At 37.6% G+C, this 22,563-nt stretch overlaps 1 protein-coding gene across 1 annotated transcript in view; it reads left to right on the top strand.

The window, feature by feature from the left end:
• LOC150080822 (glycerol kinase 5) overlaps window positions 1–22,563 on the top strand; it is a 376,684-nt gene that overhangs the window by 193,481 nt on the left and 160,640 nt on the right. The window contains exon 9 of the mRNA XM_090382163.1: window positions 14,399–14,536. Coding sequence (XP_090238289.1) covers window positions 14,399–14,536 — 138 coding nt within the window. The remainder of the gene's footprint in view (window positions 1–14,398; window positions 14,537–22,563) is intronic.

A 22,563-nucleotide genomic window follows, 5' to 3' on the forward strand; every position in this document is an offset into this window, starting at 1 on the left:
TTTATCCAAGAATAAAAATTTCTTCATTTTAGTTAAGTGGAGAAAAAAAAAGTCTTATTTATTTTTCATCTAAACTTTTCTTTCCCAGGTAATGCCTTGTTGTTTGTTTATCGCCTGTTGTGTTTATTGTTGTTACTTTGCATGGTTGTGAAAGAGGTGATTGTAGACCTGGCTCAAAATTTAAGGTGATAAAGTTATGGTTACTTCACATTGACAGTATAAGGATATTGCCATACAACTTACAAAACTGGCTCTCATTAGTTGTCAATGGCCAGGATTGCAAGCAAAATAGCAATATGCATCTTCATTTCTGGTATAAACCACAAGCCAAAGGGTAAAAAAACATAAATAAAAATAACATTTTTTGGTAGCAAAAATATAATTTTATTACTGAAATAAGGGGGTGTTTTGAAATGGTTCGTGAACTTTACAGTTGACACTATGAAGATGAGAAATTAAAAACTTTGGAATCGACAACAGAAATTTCAAGAAATATAACTTATTTGTCTAATCCAAGCAAAGGTAAAGAGATTTGGAAAAAGCAAAGTAAAAAGCCTTGGAAAAATCTCTTTACCTTTTAAAATCTGTTTTTAAAGGTTTCAATAGTTTTATAAATTACTGAAACCTTGATAAAATCAGAGTTTAATAAATTAGAGAAACTGAATATTATAGAGCATGAATAATGCATGCTCTATGTTATTCAGAAATGAAGATAAATAGGAAATGTATACAGTATTGCAATATGGCTGTCAAACCAAACTAAAGAAAAGATAGGTAGCGTATGCATTAACATACCATTATGATGCTGAAGTTGTAGACACAAAATGGAATATTTTTTTGATGCGCACTGGATTGAGAAGGGATGAAGATATCATATTACCATATACAGTGGATGGCTGTGTGGGTGGAAGTTAATATTTCGTAATTAGCATTAGCATTAGTTGAGGCATATGATGCAAGAAAGCAAGCTTATACAGCATTAGCCAAAAAAAAAAAATCCTTCTCATTTCACCCATCTGGTCACTCCAAATGTTTGACTATTTAAGTCAACTTTCACAACAACGGCATGTATCCATTCAATTGCAGTCAATAAATGATCATTGCAAAAAGAATGGCACATGAAATGAACAACTGAGCAATATTGGCTCACTGATTGACTATTGCATTATGGCTGGGATTTTGTTTAGCCTCAATTGCACTGTCTAGAAAGTGCTATAAAAGCTATATACTTGATTCATTCACAGTTTCATACATTCTTTGCGTATGTTGAAGTTATTTTATCTAGTTTAGTATTTTTTTCTTCCTTATGTTTGATGTTATGTTGAAAAGATCCACAGCCTGGGACATCAGGCTGTGGATCCTTTATATTGGTTGGACAGTTTCTTGAAGCTGATGACATTGATTCAGCGCTTTATAATATCTCATCTGATACTGAAATAGAATTCTATTTAAGTTATGAAGATTCTGAATCTCATTCAGATGCATCTGTTGCTGTCAGAGTGCTAGAAACAAGAGATGCTGATGTTACTTGGAGTGATGATTCTTCACAGATGAAATCCATTTACTAAAAAAGTACTGCTTGTTCAAGTGCTCCAAGGCACAAATTTTTATTTTTTTATGTAAACCCCAAACACGAGAGGTTGGTTGGGTTTTATTGGCGCATTAGCAACTAAGGCTATAATGCACCAAAACTTGGTCATTAAAGAGTAAAACTTTCAGTGGCCTAATGAATTAAGCCACAAGTCAAGGTATAAAAACAAGTATAAACTGTAAAAGTCAAATATCAATAAACAGGTAACAATTTTTTAAATATCAGTAAAAAGGTTTACTGATTTCAAAAAGCTAAAAATAGCAGATGCATGGTCATTGTCGGATAAAATCTGACTGAGTGTATACAGCTCAGTCAGATGATTAAAAGCAGTAAAACGGATTTGCTAAAATCTGGATAGTCGATTAAAATGTGTCTGATTGATAAAATTGTGCCACAGGACTCACACATAGGAGGATCATCAGCCCTGAGCAAATAAGAATGAGTCAAATGACTATGTCCTATGCGAGACCGGGCAAGAACAACTTCCTCCTTACGATTCCTGCACAGACTAGACTGCCACGGTTCAATTACAGGCTTTATACGATATAATTTATTCGTAGTCTGTCTATTCCACGAATCCTGCCATTGGGAGTGTATCTTTTGGTGTATTTTTTGCCTGTAATCTGTATAGGGGACTGACAGGCAACGATTATTATTGGGAATTGCTGATTTGGCTGCGGTGTCAGCCAAATCATTTCCCTTAATCCCAATATGGCTGGGAATCCATCAGAAGCAGATATCATATTCACGTTCATGGAGGAAGTGAATCTTTTGCTGAATGCAAGACAGAACCGGATGAGGATTATATCTTACGGTTATTAAAGCCTATAACACGCTGAGAGAGTCGGAATATAAAATGAACCATTGGTATTGGCATTTACCAATGTGATCCAAGGCTAACCTATAGCATGCAGCTCTGCAGTAAATATGCTGCATTCAGAGAGAATCTGTTCCGATGTAGTGGTGTCTGTAAAGACAGCAGCAGATCCCACATATGATTCCAACTTCGAGCTGTCTGTGTAAACTGGTGCAAAGTCAGAATGGTTCAGCTCAGTGTGCTGAATAAAATTGCAGGTAGACAGATGATGGAGTGTCTGACTTTCCCCAATTTCTAAGGGACAAGTCACATGCTGGAACATGAGCATGCCAGGGTGGAAGGGGTTGCTTTGGTGTTTGGGCAACCTTGTCTACCTTGATCTTAAGTTCTTTGGGTAGCTCTTGGAGATGAATACCAAAAGGACGATTGGCAGTCTTATGGGTGTTGTACAAATTTTCCCATCGTGGCCCAAAAACGAATGGCCACGTAGGATGGTCTGGCAGGGATTTAAGTTTTAAGGCATACTTTAGAGACAACTGCTTACGTCGAAGCGATAACGGTGGTTCGTTTGCTTCGACGTATAAGCTCTGGACAGGAGATGTTCGATATGCTCCAATAGCAATACAGAGAGCCTGATGATGGACAGGATCCAGCCATCGAAGTACACTGTCTCTGGCCGAATTGTATACCAGGGACCCGTAATCTAGTCTGGATCGTACAAGCGCACGGTAAATGCGTAGTAGGGTGCATCAGTCCGCACCCCAAGATGTAGAGGAGAGAGAGCGCAGAATGTTCAGGCCTCTTGTGCACTTTGTGCGGAGTTGACAGATATGATCCAGAAAGGTCAGCTTTTTATCAAATACGAGTCCCAAGAATTTTGTGTCCGCTGCTACTAGAATAGCATTTTGTCCAAGCCTTAATTCAGGTTCAGGATGAAGATTACGCTCATGACAAAAGTGTACGCAAATGGTCTTCTGTGGCGAGAACCTCAATCCATTAGACAGTGTCCACGAATTTAGGCTATCAATGGCTTTTTGCAGTTGTCTTTGGCGCATTATGGCCACAGCTGCCAATGCGCCATAAAAAACCAAACCAATCAATCAATCAGTTGTCTTTCAATAACCCTCATATTGCATGACTGACAAAACATGCTAAAGTAATCAACATAGAGGGCACTGTTTACAGTTGGAGGAAGTTGTTCTGTGATGGAATTTACTTTGATGGCGAAAAGCATGACACTTAATACTGATCCTTCTGGTACTCCCTCCTCTTGGCTGAAGGATTGAGAGAGAGTGAGGATCCCACACGAACTTGGAAAGATCGATTGGCTAAAAAGTTTTTAATAAAAATGGGGAGATGCCCTCTAAGACCAAGGCTATGCAAATCTTTTAAGATGCCAAATCTCCAAGTTGTGTCATACACTTCCTCCATGTCAAAGAATACAGACACCAAATGTTCACGTTTTAGGAAAACATCGCGGATAGATGTTTCCAGTGTAATAAGATGGTCCAGAATGGACCAGTTCCTTTGGAAACTGCACTGGATGTTGGAGAGGTCATTTGATTCTAAATACCATATTAAACGAATATTAACCATTCTCTCTAGGATTTTGCACAGACAGCTAGTCAGAGTAATAGGACAATAATTGGTAGTGACTTTTGAATCCTTTCCTGGCTTAGCAAAGCCAAGAATGATTGCCTTGCACCAAGAATCTGGAAAACTGCCCTTGAATAAAGATTCTGTTATATAGAAGAAGCAGTTGATCCATAGATTTTGGTGAGAGATGCTTAATCATTTCATAATGGATGCCATCTGGTTTAACAGCACTTGCTTTGGAAAGAATGAGAGCTCTTTTCAGTTCCTGAATAGTGAATGACCTGTTGTAGAGATAAACACTCTTAGACTTAAAATTAAGTGCCTGTCTTTTGATTTTATGTTTCAGGACCAGGAACTCTGGGGAATACGAAGATGTTGCAGAGATGTTAGAGAATGTTTCCCCAAGAGAATTGGCTATTGCCAATTCTCTTGGCAGAGCAGAGCAGAGCAGATCTCTTCTTCAGTAACATGAAGAAGATCCCACTCTGAAATGACACCGCGTGAAGAGTTCAAAGTTTTGTGGGGTGTTACATTGATCGGTATTACCCCTATGGATGTCGCGTTTAATATTCTTTCTGCTTGCTTTGTATTTAAAGCTTCGAGTAAAAGATTGCCAGAATGCAGTCGTTTAATGGATTTTGGTGAATCTGCCAAACCTTCTTATCCTTTCTGGATAAAGAAGGGTGACATCTTTCCGATTGACTGCTCTCCAGTGGAATGGAGAATGGGGAAAAGCGGCGTCACTGATGGTGGTGTGTCCTCAGTTCTGGCTCTTTTAACGGAGGTGTTATCCATGCTATCATCTTGATTAGGTAGGGCTCTTGTTAGGGCCCCAGAAGAAGAAGAATTTAAATTACCCATAGGAGTAAGATAAAAATTTCCGATGTCCTAAGTACCTCACCCACCACAGAACCCTACGAGGGGACGCCCACTCGTGAACTAGCAGGTACTGCGTACACAAATGGGATGCCAAGTTCGCTTAGGAGCACCATACCCACATTTCCAATAAGCCTTGATCCGTCCCAGGACCAAAGGGAGGGAGACTTATTGGAACGCAGTTGACCCTAGCAGTAAGAACCATCCGCCAATTGATCCCAGTCAGGCCGGTCCGGGACCACCCGTCTTGTCGAAGCAGGGACCAAAGTGGTGTATTAAGACTGGGCCCCCTCAACCACCAGGATCCCCCCCTTTCCGAATTCCATGGGTCGTGGCACACGGCTGCATACGCCGGATTCCAAAGAAGTAACCTTGGAACCAAGGTATGGGCGTTAGATTCCAGTGATGCTAATCTGGAAGCCCAGCAGCATCACTGGGAGGTCCCCTCACCACGAACAGATGCCCACGTCGAGGGGACACGAGAGGTATTAGAACTTATACTACTTAGTACTGTGCTTGGGTTGAAGGTTGAGAAGACGAAAGAAGATATTTGTTGACATTGGACCTGAACTTCTGTAGACTGTAATTTTCAGGAAATACCTATGAAGGAAGGTTGTTCCTGAAATCAGCTGTTGAATGAATAAACGAGGAAGATGAAAAGTTGGTTCTGTGAGTTTGAAGTTGGACAGTAGATGGATGTTGGCTGGTGGCGACACGTATTTGGACTGTTTTGAAAGAGAGAGATCGGGAATTAAAGAAGCCAATTCAGAAGAACAGTGCCCATGGAAGTATCTGTAGAAGAGGCATGCAGCAGAAACAGTACGTCTATGAGACAGCGAGTGGAGAGACTCTGTTAGAGATGAATCATTAATTAACCTAACTGCCCTCTTCTGAATGGAATCAAGAAGCCTGAGAGAGGTTTTGGGGGCACCACCCCAGATGTGAGAACAATATTCCATGGCAGGGCAGATTTGCGATTTATACAGAGTGAGCAGCTGTTTGGAAGAAAAGTAACGCCGAGAGGGAAAGAGAAAACCAAGTTTTTTAGATGCAAAGGAAGCAATATTTGTAATGCGCTTGTGCCAAGAGAGATTAGAAGTCAGGGTAATCCCCAAAAGAGGTATATCATTTGGCCTAGAAATCGGAGTATCACTAAAGATAAGCTTAGGAGCAGAAGAATCCTTTTTGCGAGATATAAGACAAGACTGAGTTTTAGAAGGGTTGAAATCAACTAAGTTGTCTTTGCCCCACTGGAGAATTACCTGAAGATAGGCATTTAAGGAATTGGTAGCAGATTTTCGAGAAGTTGAAGCTGATTGAGCAGAGCAAGGTTTCTCAAAATGGAAAGTGGAATGCAATGTGCTATCATCGGAAAAACTACGGATAGGATTTCCAGTCAGTGGAAGAAAGTCATTGATATACAAGAGGAAAAGAGTGGGGGAAAGAACTGAACCTTAGGGGACACCAGCATTAGTGGAGAAGTTAGAAGACAGAGAGCCATCTGCCATCACCCTCAGTGAGTGCTCAGAGAGAAAACTGGATAACCAATTACTAAAAACAGTTGGCAAACCATAAGATGGAAGCTTGTGTAGAAGACCTTTATGCCAAACGTGATGGAAAGCCTTGAGATGTCAAGAGCAACTGCTTGTGTTTCACTGAACTTTTCCATTGAATTTGTCCATAAATGGGTAACAAAGCCAGAATATCACCAATGGATCGACACTGACTGAATCCATACTGGCGATCGTTGATCAGACGGAAGGTTTCTAGGTAGTTTAATAGTTGGCGGTTAATTGATTTCTCCATTACTTTAGAAAGAGTAGAAGTAATTGGAATGAAATTGGAATAAGAAAGTGAAAAAAGGCAGCAAAGAATAGGAGTAAGTTCATGTGCACAGGTTTAGAGAACAAGTGGAGAAATACCATCAGGACCTGGAGCTTTCTTAGCATCAAGATTCGTCAACATCCTTCTGACATCCTTTTGATGGAAGACCACAGGAGGCATTGAATGGAGCGTGTTGGGAATGGTGGGAGGTATTTTACCAAGATCATTAATACATAAGTTGGAAGAAAAATGGGATGCTAGCAGGTGAGCTTTATCCTTGGCTGAAGTGACTACAGAACCATCTGGTTTGGACAGAGGTGGGAGCACAGATGGGCAAAAGTTGCGGCCAATAGCTTTGACAAGAGACCAGAATGCTCAGCTACCATTAGGGCAAGAAGCAAGTTTTCTACTCTTAGCCTGTTCAAACTCTAGTTTGGACTGATTAATAACTGCTTTACAATTGTTGTGAGCTTTGGTGTAGGCAGAAAATGAAACTGAGGAATTAGAAACAAGCCAATTACGATATGCAACATTCTTCTCTTGAACAGCCTTAGCACATTTATTGGAAAATCAAGGTTTAGATAAAGGATGAGATTTTCAAGTGGAGGGTGGAATAAGGGATTCCATTCCTACAAGAATAATTTCACTGACACAATCTGAGCAAATGTTGACATCAGAAGTTTTGAAAGAGTAATCCGACCAAGGAAAAGAAGAAAAGAAATCTCGCAGGTCATCCCATTTTGCATTCTTGTAATGCCCAACAACACGGGGTTGGGATTAGCCATGAGATAAAGGCTCCATTGGAGAAGAGACAATCACCAAGTTGTGATCGAAGTGCCTAAAGGACCTCTCCTTTAGGACATAATAGGGCTTACTGAGACGTGGTGCCACCCGGAAATTGGGGATGATGAGTTTCAGTACAGCTTGTATAATATATTTAGGAAGGATAGGGTAGATAGAAGGGGTAGTGGGGTAATGCTTCTTATCAGAAGCAGCCTGAGTGCGACGATAGCTTTCCCGGATTCAGACATTTCACATGCTAGTATAGAGTCTGTATGGTGTGAGATAGTTGGAAACAAAGGTATAATGCGGGTAGGAATAATCTACAGACCAGGTGATTGTGAAGATTATGACAAAAGCCTCTACATGCAAATGGAATGGGCAAGTAAGCATCAATGCCTTATTATGGGTGATTGCAATTTGCCTCTAATTGATTGGAGTAAATGGGAAGGAAACTCGACATGGGGAACAAAATTTTTAAATCAACTAGATGACTGTTATTTGTATCAACATGTCAGGGAAAGTACTAGAGAAAAGAATATCCTAGACCTCATCATCACACATGAATCAGATGACATAACAGGGCTGACAGTAGAGGAACCAGTAGCAGGAAGTGATCACGGAGTTCTACGGTGGGTGATGACGAGAGAGGTAGCAGAAGTAAAAGGCAAAGGAATGGGTTTTAATTTCAGAAAAGGAAATTACGATGCCTTAAGGTTCTACATGGCCTCTATTAACTGGGTAGATATCGCGCAGAGAATGAATACAATTGAACTGTGGTACGCTTTTAAAACATTAATCACAGATGCCTTGAATGCGTATATACCATTAAAAAAATACTCCACGAGAAGGGTTCCAAGTTGGATGAATAGTGAAGTTACCACATTACTTGAGCAGAAAAAGGTGGCATGGAAAAGTTACAGAGCAATAAAAAGTACTGAAGCCTATAACAGCTACAAGGTGATGTGTAATAGAGCCACAGAAAAGGTTCGACAGACAAAGGCAGTTTATGAGAAATTACTAGCAAACAGAGCAAAGAGGGGGGGATAAAGAATTCTTCACATATATAAATGTCAAGAAGAGCAGGACAAACCAGATCGGGCCTTTACATAAGGGAAAGGGTATAGTATTAAATACACCAGCTGCCGTTGCAGATGAACTCAACAGTTATTTTGCATCGATATTTACAAATGAAAAACCTTTTGTGGCAATGGAAAATTGTGGGAGCGAAGTTGAAAAATATGTAATTAATGATATTGAAATTTCGCAAGATTATTTAATGGAAAAACTTTCGAGCCTACAGACCCGTAAGGCTCCTGGAGTTGATGGAATATACCCTATAATCTTAAGGGAGGCGGCAAGCGAGTGCATTGAACCATTGAGGCTAATTATGCGAGCATCACTGGACTCTGGGGAGATTCCCTTGGATTGGAAAAGTGCAAATGTATCTCCCATACATAAGGGTGGCTCTAACAGTGAAGTTGGAAATTATCAACCTGTCAGTCTGACTTCAGTAGTAGGGAAAATCATGGAGGCAATGATCAAAGGTGGAATTCAGGATCATTTGGATCAAATTGAAATTCTCAAGGATACTCAGCATGGTTTTGTAAAGGGAAAATCATGTTTAACAAATCTGGTTTGCTATTTCGAAAGGGTCCCTCACGAGCTGGATTTCGGGAATAATTTTGACATTGTTTATTTAGATATAAAAGAGATACATCTGGAAACAAAAAAAAAAAAAAAAAGGTTTTGTTCTGAAAAAGCCATTTATAATCATTTTGAGATTATCATCACATGAAAATGAATGCTAATGCAGGTGTTTCTTCAAATTTCTGAAGAGAAAACAATCTCTGGGATCAAGGTCTAGATGTAAGATGAGTGTTTTAATGGCTCAAATCTACAGTTTCTTACAGTAGCAGTTTCTCCTGCCTTCCTTGGGACTTGTACAGATAGGAGCATTGTCATGAAGGAGCATGCCACTTTCTCTCTTTTCCTTTATGGCCCTCCTTAAATTTTTGAGAAGGGCAGCATAGGCATCTTCAGTGATTTTTTTGTGGCATGTTGTCTATCAAAAGATTTCCTTTCATATCCCAAAAAATGGTGGCTATTATCTTCCCAATGGATGGTTGAATCCTAAATTTTTTGGCATCAGTGACATATAGTATTTCCATGACATGGATTTCTGTTTGTTTTTTTTCTGGATCCCAGTGATGAATCCATGAATTGTAACCAATGAATTCATCATCAGTTACAATTCTTGAAAGAAGCCCTTGTGAATCTGCATCATGCATGTTTAAAATTTCCTCACAAATTTGATTCATGATGCTATTTCTGAAGAGGTGTGTGCATTCTTCGCACCCAGCAAGAATTGATTTTTGACATAGCCAAGTGTTCATGGAGAGTGGTTAGAATTGACCTTCAAAAAATTGCTTTTCTGGTAGTCATAAACAATTTCTTGCGGAACCAGGTCCTAAATTTTTTGACACATTTCTGGAGTTGTCAATTCCATTTATCATCCCATATGGGATCATATATTATGGATTTTCAGCCTCATTTAAACTACATAGAACAAAACTTTATCTGGTATTCAGAAGGGGCAGTATTGCCATATAGAGCTTTCATACATTTGTGAATAACTTTTGATCCATTCCTTTCTTTTGTCAAAAATTTGGGAATTGCTCAGTGCTCCAATTTTGTGACAGTGATGTTTTCTTTTAGTTGGTTATGTTACATCTCTTCTGTACTTCATTGTATTCAGCTTTTTAAACTCCAGATATGATAGAACTAGTTTGTTTATATATATCAAGCATCTTTACATTATTTTAAATAACTTATTGAATATACTTTTAACATTACTGTGAACCAGCATTAGTATTTGTAGACATTTTCTTGCTGTTTTTTTAGTGGTTGCTACCATGGCTACTGGTAACAAATCTAAAAGTTAATTGGGTGTTAGTGAAGCTTTGCAATAAGGTAGAGTAGGATGGGGTATAGTTTACTAATTTTTACACATTTTCTTGTTACTGTTAATCACACAGTGTCAGGGCTACATTCAAGTCCTGTATTTCTGAATGTATTTTTGTATTTATTCCTTGTTGGTACTAAATTCAGTCACAAGAATTATACTAATTCACTTACTTGCCTATGCTAGTATGTGAATTAGTATAAGTATGTAAGTTAAGGACATGATTTCTCATGTTGTTCCTCTAACTTTGTCTTGAATAGTGAAATTCTATATCCCAAATAAAGCAAGTGTAGGTCCTGAAAAGTTGAAATGTGATGCCTTATTCTCATCTTCTCTAGCTACCAATCTGTCTATGGTGCCTTTATTTTTGATCATGGTTTTTATAACTAAAAATATTTTTGAAAAATTCCTAATTTTGATGTATTGATGCTAGATCTGTTTATATGATTCTTGATTGTTGTTTCTTATATATATTTTGTACATTCAAAATGTTTTAATTTCAGTTATTGTTCTTCTCTTTATTATCTATCTATACATTAAAAAAGTTTTCCTCCTAGTGATATATATTTGAGCTAGTGGGAGAAGAGGGCAGGGCAATTACTTCACTACAAAAGTGCAGGTAAATAATTACATTGTTGTCTTCCATTTAAAGACAACTTCCTCCATAACGTTCACCAACCTCGTGCATGTGCTTCACTGTCTAATACATGAGCACGCATTTGATATTCCATTGTAATGTCAGCTGATGAAAGGACCTGATATAGTTTGTATATTTGTAAATAGTTTAGTATTTCGTAAATATTTTAGATACAGTGTGGGACTATTTATCTGGCTACCCAGTATCCGGAAGTTCTGAAAACCAGAAACCAATAAAGTGAAATATTTAAAAAGCTGATATTATTGGTATTTTTTCTCACAATCTTAGTGTTTTTAATAACTTTTATATTAACTTAGTCATGTATATACAGAGTCATAGTGATGGCAGGGCAACTGGGGCACATGCCCAAGGCACAACCTTGTAAGGGGGCACTAAATGGAAATTTTATTATACACTATTTTATAGATAACTGAAAGAAAATTTGTTGTCTGAGAATTTGCAATCTCTTCCCATTTAATATGAACGAAAAATATTCGTCTGCTATTAGGAAACAACCGACTGATGACGTGTGCACCGGCAATATCAAACACAACTGAAAGAAAAAGAAACTGCTTTAAAAATCCTAAGAATATTAATATAAAGGTTATTTTTAAAAATTCTTACTACTGTAGTTTTTAACTCTGTTCACTTATACCCATAGTCATTATGCCAAGAAGGCCTGCAGAGAAACCTCTGGGTGGTAAGACTACCAAAGGAAGCACTTGTCTCTAAACATTAAGGATAAGGTGAAGTTACTAAAACATCTGGACAAAGGTGCATCAGTCAAGTTTTTGTGTGATCAGTATATGGTATTGGTTCATCTACCGTTTATGATTTGAGAAAACAGAAAGAAAAACTGTTAAAATTTTATGGTGATAATGATTTACCCGAGTTAATGGAACTCAGGAAGACCTTACACCAGACAAAGAATGTAGAAATAGACAGTGTTAATGGAATGGATCTGACAGCACAGAAGTAAAAAAATACCCTCTCAAATCATTCTATGATTATGGCTCAGGCAAATCTTTTCCATGAGCAGTTAGGCATAACAACACCCTGTGAGTATACAGGCTGGTATGCAAAATTTAAGAAACATAATGGTCTTTGTATCTTGGCAGTGTGTGGTGAAAAAGCATCAACTGATTATGATGCTGCAGAGGCATATTTGGACGAGTTTGCAAAATTAATTGATGGTAACAAGTTTACTGCAGAGCAGGTGTATAATGCTGACGAGACTTTATATTGGAGGTATATTCCTAGAAAAACTGTTGTTGCACCCGAGGAATCAGCACCTAGTTGGTTTAAAGACTCAAAAGAAAGGATAACAGTTTTAGGTTGTGCAAATGCTGCGGGGGTCACATAAAATGAAACTGCTTGTTATTGGTAAAAGCCAAAATCCAAGAGCTTTCAAAAGAGTAAGTGTCTTTCCAGTTATTTACAAGGCAAACAAACGAGCATGGATTACCAAACCAATCTTCCTTGATTGGTTTGAAAACCATTTTGTACTAGAGACTAAAACACACTGTACGTCTGCAGGGCTTCCCAGTGACAGCAAGATGTTAATTCTTGATAATTGTGCGGCACATCCTGATGCACAGTTTCTTATTAAAGATAATGTATTTGCCATATATCTGCCACCTAACTGTATGTCCTTGATCCAGCCAATGGATCAAGGGATACCAAGGTTATTCAAGGCAATCTATAAGAATCAATTCGTGCGTAGAATGCAACAAGGGTGTTGGAATAAAGGCATTTCAAAAAGATTTTAATATCAAGGATGCAATCTGGATTACTGCAAAAAGCCTGGGACAGGGTTGATGAAGACACTTTAAAATGTGATTGGCATAATTTATGGAAATAATCAGTCTTTGATGATGATCATGAACAAGAATATGATTTCATTGGACTTAGGATGTCAAGAGAGAAGAAAATTGTTGATGACTTAATGAATTTTGCTAAAGGTTTGTCATGTCCTGAGGCCCAGCTATTGGATTATGATGCAGTGGAAGAGTGCCGCCATATTGATGACGATGCTCCAATTTCCCTCAAACTAACAGACAGTGAAACCTGTGATGTAGTAATTAATGAAAATGAAGATAACGAGAGTGATGACAAGGCTGATGATACTGTTAAAGAAAAAATCACTATTGAAAGAAAGATAAGCTTTATGGAAGAACTGATTTATGGAATGGATTGAGGAGTTTTGCTACAGAGCATCACATAACATCTCTTTATAAAATTCGAGGATTGCTTATAAAAGAAAGACCAAAATATCTAAAACAACTTAGTTTAAAGGATATGTTTCAGAAACTGGCTTCCAAGGTAAACTCTACAGGCACATGTACAGCATCTATGCCTGAATCCCAGCTTTCAACTTCTGGCATGTGTATCCCATCAACTACATCTTCCCAAAACTGTCAAGATATTTCTTCTGATGATGCCATGTAATTGATATGAATCAGCTGAGCCCGGTAAATATTCATATTTTATTTTCTTGCATTTCTTCTTGTGTATTTTGTGCATTTTAGGCCTGGTTTCCTGAATTCCAGAACCCCCCCCCTCCCCCATCTGGCAATCCCCAGGTTACTGGGTATCCGGATAAATGGTCCCACACCTGTATTTTTGTATAGCTTGTAAATATTTTAGTTAAATATTTTAGTCCGAAGGAAAAGACCTTTTCCTAAGTGACCTATGTAAATGCAGGTCATAGTGATATTTATTTCACTTTGAGAATGCCATGTGGTGGAGTAGCCAATGGGAGAAGAGGGATGTGGGATCATGTGGTAAAAGTGGGTGGAGCAATTACGTCACTACAAATGCACAGGCAAATAATTACATAGGTCATTTCCTGATTAGATATCAATCAGTCATTTCGATAGGTCTCTTTTACAAAGAAGTGATTTGACTTACTCCATCATACCTCTACATTTTACATAGAAAAGTGTGCGTGGGGGTTGGTGAGAAAAACCCCCTAGTTGTTGTTATTATTATTTTTTTTATTTAAAACTCTGGTTGCTGATAAACATATACTCTGTTTCAAAACAGCAATTTCTATTTTTACCTAACTATAATACTGCACACTGTGTCATTGGTGCAAAGACAGGTAGGTGAGAGTATCATATACTTTTTTAATCTCTTTTTCTGTTTTGTCTAAATTACTACTTAAATTTTGTCTAAATTACTTCTGCTTTATAGTATATGCATGTGTATATTATATATATATATATATATATATATATATATATATATATATATATATATATATATATATATATATATATTTTTTTTTTTTTTTTTTTTTTTTTTGTGAAGCTTAAAGCTAGAGTTGAAGAAGACAAAGCTTTATTTGGTACTCTAGATACATGGCTCATTTGGAAGCTGTCAGGTGGCAGAGTACATGCAACTGATGCCTCTTGTGCTTGTGTAACTGGAATATTTGATCCTTTTCAGGTAGGTTCAAATCACTTCCCCCTTGATGATTATGTTAACAGTTGAGAGTGGGGGAAGATCTTTTTACTGTATTTTATACTTCTTATTCTGAAGGATATACACATTTATGAACCTACACTGCTGTTCAAAGAAAGTGCATCACCTAGGAATTTCACATTTCTAAACCTTTTTTACGATGGTATGTTATATTAATGACTAGCATCACAAATAGAAGTATAAACGAAAGATATTTATTAATAGTTAAGGCAAAGCTAAGTAATATTTGACAGGTTCTCTCAAAATATTCCAAAATGAGCATTTTCAACTTTTATACAACAGTTTTGATAAACACAACAATTATGGCTGAAATGTTATCAGAAGCCCTCAATTTGCTGCAGTTTATCATTTTAAACGGAAAACAAAATGAAAAGTTCACAGATGCAAACTAATATTTAGTTGAACCGCCTTTGTCCCTGATGACAGCAGCACACCATTGAGGCATTGACAAGATCAATTTCTGAAGATAATCAACTGATAGTTTGTGGTTCCAAACATGAATTATGGCTTCCTGAAGTTCACAAAGGGTCTTTGGTTTCTTTCTGGCAACTGCAGATTCCACATGATGCCAGCAGTTCTTTATAAGATTCAGGTCTGGGCTGTTTCCTGTCCAGCTAAGAATTGTAATGGACCGCTCTTCTAATTTTTTCACCTGTAACAAATGTAAACACATTACTGTCGAACCTCTAATGCAGAAATGAAGCTAAAGTAACTACAGAAGTGCTTACTTACACTTTTTACCCAGTGCCAAGGAGTTGTCCTGAAAGATGCAGTTACTTGGCAGGTTGAAATGGTCTCTAATGGTTGGCAGCAATTTGCCTTCCAGTATAGCCAGGTATCCATTGGCATTTACAGAACCTTTTATAAATTTCAGGTGAACTACTCTGCAATACGAAATGCACTCCCATATCATTTGGCTGCTAGGGAATTTCACTGTAGACACCATACAGTCTGGATGGTATTCTTCACCACATCTACGGCAAATCATTTGTCTCCCATCAGAGCATGCAGGTTGAATTTCTTCTCATCTGAGAAAATAACTGACTTCCACTGCTCGGGGTCCATTTGACATGCTCCTTACACCAAATTAATCGGGCATTTTTCATTTTTTGTGTGAGGAGGGCTTCTTCTTACAAGTCCATTTTTGAAGAGGTGTCTTCTGAATGTTCTGCACTTGCTACCGCAGACGAAGAAGCTTTATGGTTTTTAAGGCATAAGTGCTTCAAAATGCGGTCCTGTTTTGGCGTAGAGGCTCATTTGCATCCAGTTCCTTTTTTCCTATCAGTAGAACCAGTATCCTTGAGTTTGGAAAGAAATCTATAAGCAATATGACAGGAAGAACATCATACAAAGCAACAATAGCACTCTTTCTTTGTGGCGTCAACTGCACAAACTGCACATAACTCGCCATCCAGACACAAACAAGGAATGACTGCAACTCTTGCAGAGCATGCTTATATAGCTGAAAATAACAGCTCATGCAATATTATGTCATCACCTATGCATGTCAATCTTATTTGATGCAACCTGTAAGAAATATTGCCATCTACATACATTATTCGGATGACAATTACAATTTTAAGGGTGATACACTTTCTTTGAACACCAGTGTATATAGTAACTTCTCAAAGTTCTTCTAAATAATTTGCAAACTTAAAGATTCATCTCACAATTTTTGCCTTACTTATGGAATTGCACAGTACATTGCATTTTGAAAGTAAAATGAATAGAATAGTACAATTGTGTTATGTAAAATCAGTGTTGCCACTATGATATTTTCTTCATTTTCTTGTGTATCTAGCAACAGAGTCAGTGTGAAATTTGCAAGACTGAGGGCATTAAATTCACGAGGCACAAAGAGGCATAATGTAAGTGGCAAGGACATGATTTCTCATGTTGTTCCCCTAACTTTGTTTAGTATAGAAAATGCTTTACAGTACTTATAGGATTGCAGGGGGAGGGATATATTCCAGTAGTTGAAATCAAAATTTGTATGCTTTACTGTATTCAATATTCAATCACTAAAGACTGATAATGAGTAGTTGGCTTTAAGGCTTGAGAATTGCTTATGTTTATCTTAGTGATAAGTACTGTTATCTGCAGCTCTGCCTAAGTTTAAAAAGGTATTAGTAACTTAGGTAGGACCATGGATAGCAGTATATATCTCTAAGTTAAAATATGCCCAAGTTTCAGTGACAGGTACACAGTGTTGGTCTTCAGTAGGAGCAGAAGGATCCTGATGATTGAAAATTGAACATAATAAAGTTTATGAATTTTGTTTTATTTCAACTACTGGATGGAAATACCCCATGCATTCTAATTGTATTGTACTGTGTGGGACAAATTCAGCCTAATTATAGCATCTCAAGGTGCACCTTGGGACTTTTAAACTTCCATTTAAACATGAATTTCATGTTTAAATGGAAGTTTTGCTTCCATCCACCACTTGGCTGTTCACCTAGATAAATTATGATATTCAGAGTTCAGTGTGTGTTCACTAATAGAGGTAGACCGGGGTTCGAGCCCGTCACCACCAAATACGGAGGATGCGGAAAGGTCAAGGAATGACCACCGCATATCCCGGAGTAATATGGCCTTAGTTGCTAATGCTCCTAAAAACCAACAAAACAAAAACAAACAAACAAACAAAAAACACTAATAGAGGCCACTCCAGCTGATGAGAGCTTTTAAACATCTGTCCTGATGGTGTCTCAAGTTTTTAAATGTCTCGCCTGAACAGACAAGACTAGTGGACTCACCTGTTCAGGTGTTGATCTACAATTCAAAAAGATATTTGCAATTCAGGCAGAACAAGGGATAAATGTATTTGTCTCTAAGTTTAACATAAGCCCAAATCTTGGTACTTGATTTAATATTAGAGAAAAAATATGCAGGGAAGCATCCTTATACAGTATCAGCAAAAAAAAAAGCCTCATCTGTACATCCAGCACCAGATGTAAATTTGTTCCAATCAGTTGCTCTTTGGCTGAAAGAAAATTTTCACACATCCATCTTACTGTCATCCTTTTTCAGTTTAAATTTATACTCCTTCTGTGTGTTATCTGAGAAAGAATATAGATGCCATTAGCATTTAGGTTGCTCAATCCATTTAACGCATAAACATTTCAGTCAAATCTCTTAGCAGGTGTATATTTTCCAAGTATTGCAATTTTCAGAATCAAAATCTCTTGAAAATAGTACCCTTTTATGTCCCTGACTAATCTTGTTGCTCTCCTTTGCATCTGTTCTGACAGATCAACATCCTTCCTAAAATAAAGCTTCCAGGTGTGTATGCATTACTAAAGATGTGGCCTAACCATTTCCTAATGCAATGGGATATCATCATCAGCCATTTTCAATCCACTGCAGTATGAAAGCCTTTCCAGAAACTTTCCAGTTCCTTCTGCTTTGTGCAATGGCCATCTATTTACTACCCACAAACTCTTGAATTTCATCTTCGGTCCATCTCCTTTGTTGACTTCCAGGTTTTCTTCTAGCTCCTCTTGGGTACCATTCTGTTATTTTCTTAGTCCATCTGTCATCATATCTTCGAGCTATGTGTCCTGCCCAAGACCATTTTAGTTCTTTAGTTTTGATAAGAATGTCCTCTACTTGAGTTTGCTGCCTAATCCATGTGTTTCTCTTCTTGTCTAACAGTCTGATTCCCAATATAATTCGTTCCATTCTTCGCTGTGTAGATCTCAGCTTCTCTTCCATTCTTTTCGTCTTTTGGTGAATACCCAAGTTTCACTTCCATAAGTCATGGTAGGGAGTATACATTGGTTCATTATTTTACATTTCAGGCAAATCGGGATATCTCTCCTCAGTATGTGACTATATTTCCCGAATGCTATCCATCTAAAATTTATTTTTCTCTTGACTTCAGGCCATTTATCATTATTACCGCTAATGACCAGTCATAAGTATATAACTCCACCTCTTCAATTACTGCTCCTTCTGTCATTACATCCCTTTCTGTGGCATACTTGTTCATCATTACTTTTGTTTTAGCTATATTTATCTTTAGTCCAAAATCCTTACTAACTCTGCATAACTGATTAAGGATTTCCTCTAATTCTTTGAGATCATGTCTTATGACCACCATGTTATCTGCAAATCGTAAATGGTTTAGGTACTCTCTATTCATATTGACTCCTTTCTGCGACCAGTCTAATCTTCTGAAAGCTTCCTCAATGGCAGCAGTAAACAACTTTGAAGATATTGTATCTCCTTGTCGAACTTCTTTCTCAATTTTAAATTTGCTACTGTCTTTGTCTAGTCTAATAAAGGAGTTAGCGTTCTGTTATATTTTCTCAAAATCATAATATATGGGGTATCTATGCCTTGTCTTTTCAGTACCTGAAACATTGCCTTATGCTGAATGGAGTCAAATGCCTTTTCGTAATCCACAAATGCCAGGCATATAAAACATCACAAATGTGTTTTATATTCATTTGCTTTCTCCATTAGCTGTGATATTACATGAAGTGATCCATAGTTGAGAATCCTGTCCTAAAGCCAGCTTGCTCTTTCAATTGATTCTCATCAAGTATTCTTTCTAATTTGTTAGTAATGACCCACAAGGGTCATTACTAACAGATTAGAAAGAATACTTGATGAGGTGCGGGATAATAGGACTGTAATTTCCAATTTCTGATTTATCTCCTTTCTTATGGAGCAAAACTATGATTGCATTATTTCACTCCTTAGGCGTCACGCCTTTCCTAATGTATTTTGTGAAGAGTCTTGCCAGTTTGTGTTATGTCTCTTCCTCCAAATTTTAACTATACAGTAACTTCATCTTCACCCAGGCTTTCTGATTCTTCATTTTCTTTAGTGCATGTTCTACCTCATCAGGAAGGATATCAGGTATGCCGTATGTGTTACTAATTTGCGATCCATCTTCCCCGCTGCTGGCATCATTCCCTCGCTCCTTTTATAATTCTCTATAGTAGTCTTCTGCTATTTGAATTATGCCTTCTCTGCTATTTATAAGTACACCATCTCAATTTTTCAGTTTCAGTATCATTTGCCTTTCTGTATTACTGCTCATGTCTGCTGATATAAGTCCTTTGTTTTCCCTTAATGATTGTTCTACTTTTCCTGTGTTAAATCTTCTTATGTCCTCTCTGAATTTTTTTCTAATGGCTTTGCATTACTCAGTGTACTCAATTTTCTCATTGTCAGTGTTTATCTTGCTCTTCATTTGTCATTTACAGTTCTTCATGACAAGTGTTTCGTGACTAATTTTTTCTTCTTTGGATTACTTTTTACCTATAGGTTTCTTGGGCTTTATCACTTTCAGAAAGTTGTAATATTCCTCATCGATATCTTGGTCCTGAGTCTGCAGAAGCTCAAACTTGTTCTTAAGTTTCAGTACATACTGCTTTTTCTCCTCTTCTGTTATCTCAAAGACCTTCATATTATTTACTCTTTGAGACAATTTTTTCCTTTCTTTTCTTACATCTATATCAACTGTGCACCTTACCATTCTGTGATCACTTCCAATTTACCTTGTTCAGAACCCTTGAATGGGTTGAGCACGCTGAATTCTGATGGGATTCTTCCACTTGCTCAGATTACGAACCTAAGGGGACATAAATTCAAATTGAGGAAAGACAGTTGTAGAATAGATGTGTGGAAATTTGCCTTTAGCCAGCAGATGGTTAATTGCTGGAACAAACTTCCATCTGTCGTTGTGGAAGTTGATAGTTTAAATAAATTCAAGGATGAACTGGACAAACAATCAGAGGGATTGGTTGTGTGAATTTTTTTTTTGGCTGATGTTACCTAAACTCATACACTTGCTTTCTTGCATCACATGCCTCTATTACTATTACATCATTCATGATATATCTTCTGTTAGTGAGGATGAAGTCGATTTCATTAGTTGTTAATCCATTTGGGCTCTTCCATGTCCACTTTCTGTTCACCATTTTCTTGAAAAAAGTGAAGCCTCCATAGCCATGTGGGAAGGAGCAGCCGTGCGTAGCACATGCTTCTTGATTAGACCGGGGTTCGAGCCCATCACCACCAGATACGGAGGATGCGGAAAGGTCAGGGAATGACCACCGCAATATGGCCTTAGTTGCTAATGCTCCTAAAAACCAAATAAACAAACAAACAAACTTGAAAAAAAGTGTTCATTACTGACATTCCTCAAGATTCTATAAATTCCACAAGTCTTTCACCTCTTTCATTTCTTTCACCAATTCCAAATTTCCTATAGTTCCTCTTTCTGCACTGTTTTGTCTCTTTCCAACCTTAGCATTGAAGTCCTCCATAATGATAGTGTATTGGGTTTTCTGCTCATCTAGAAGGCTCTCAATTTCAGTGTACATTTCTTCAACCTCTTCATCATCCTGGCTCGATGTTGGTGCATAAATCAATATAACCTTTGGCTTGTAACTCTTATAAATCCTGAGTAGTAGTCTTGACACTCTTGGTGATGTACTTTTGAATTCCAAAATGTTGTTTTTTATATCTTTATGGACAGAAAGCCGACTCCGCCTTTGCTCCTTTCACTGTTTCCATTGGTGTACAGCAGATTTCCACTTGATAAACTTATAAGTGATTCATTTCTTCTTCTTGTTTCAGTCAAACCAATGATATTGCAATTCACATTTTCTAATTCTTTTTCCAGCTCTAATATCCTGTCTTCACCGATGAGCAATCTTACATTGTAACAGGCCAAGTTCAGTTTCCATACATGGCATCCTGGTTATACCCCGATATTCTTAGCACCCTCTGCTTCCACTGTGATCCTCTTGCTGCCGTAAGAGGGAGACTGAAAGCAGCTGGGGACTGAGGGCCATTTGTTTTGTCGTGCTGTCATGTGCTGGAGGGTTTGGTCTTTTCCTCTTCACGCTGACCAGCCTTCTTAAAGAGAACCACTCTACAGATTTGTTGTCACATAAGTTACGTAACAAGGCTTACCATCGAGAAGGTGTGCATGAGTGGATTTTAGGGAGGCAGGCCAATCGGATTTCTCCTAAATCAACTGAAATAGAAAGATATTGGATCCACCAATGTTTTAGAATGAGTATCTGATAACACACAGAATGCCTGTTCCCCTCTAAGTAATGGGATAATAACCTCATAAAAAAAGTAAAACTATGGATTTGTGAATAATTTTAGAATATTAAGAAAAATGTGAATTTCTGCTTGTTTTCATTCGTATCCTCAAGTTAACAAATTGGCTATCAGGTATGCTATTCTGAGTTGTCTAATATATGTGGACCACATGAAATAATATAAGTTGTACTCTGTGTGTTAGATGTAGTGTTTATTGTGATGGTTTTTTTATAGTGAAAAGCTAATTAGCAGTATCCTTCAGTTAAGTATGAGATTAAATAATAAATAGCAGAGATATACTATGTATTATTTAAGATGCCATATACACAATATTTTCTATGTATTATAAAATCTGCAAAAAAAGGTAACACAAGTTTGCTTTGAGTACTGTATGTAGATATTTTTCAATTTCAAGTGGAGGGACACAGAAATGTTCTTAATCTAGGTTTATACAGTGTGAACTGCGATTGTGATTCGTGCATTTGCGCAGTAGTTGTGAAATTAGTGAAATACAAGTGTTATCCCAGAAATAATGCACAAAAGGATTAATTTAAAATGAATTTATTTTACAACATAATTTACATTAAAAATCTTCAGTGTAGTTTCCTTCACACCTTATGACTGCTTCCTAATGTTCTGATAATTTTTGAATGCTATTTAACTGTCTGCTGAAGTTAAGCTATCTGATGTGGTGGGTCACAGCATTTCTCAAGGGAGAAACCTTTGTTTACACAACAGTTCCTTGAGCTTGGGAAACAGATTGTAATCACAAGGACTTGTATCAGGACTATGGGGAGGTGGAGTGAGTTAGTGCTTCCCACTTGTAATCAATGACAACAAACTATACAGACTGTGTGATGTGAGGCCTTGTGTGGTTGTGGAGTACAAGCAGATCAGCTTCCAGCATGTGCAGCTGC

The sequence above is a fragment of the Mastigoproctus giganteus genome, chromosome 9, assembly GCF_048544385.1.
Source record: "Mastigoproctus giganteus isolate SK-2022 chromosome 9, ASM4854438v1, whole genome shotgun sequence".
Taxonomy (NCBI): Eukaryota; Metazoa; Arthropoda; class Arachnida; order Uropygi; family Thelyphonidae; genus Mastigoproctus; species Mastigoproctus giganteus.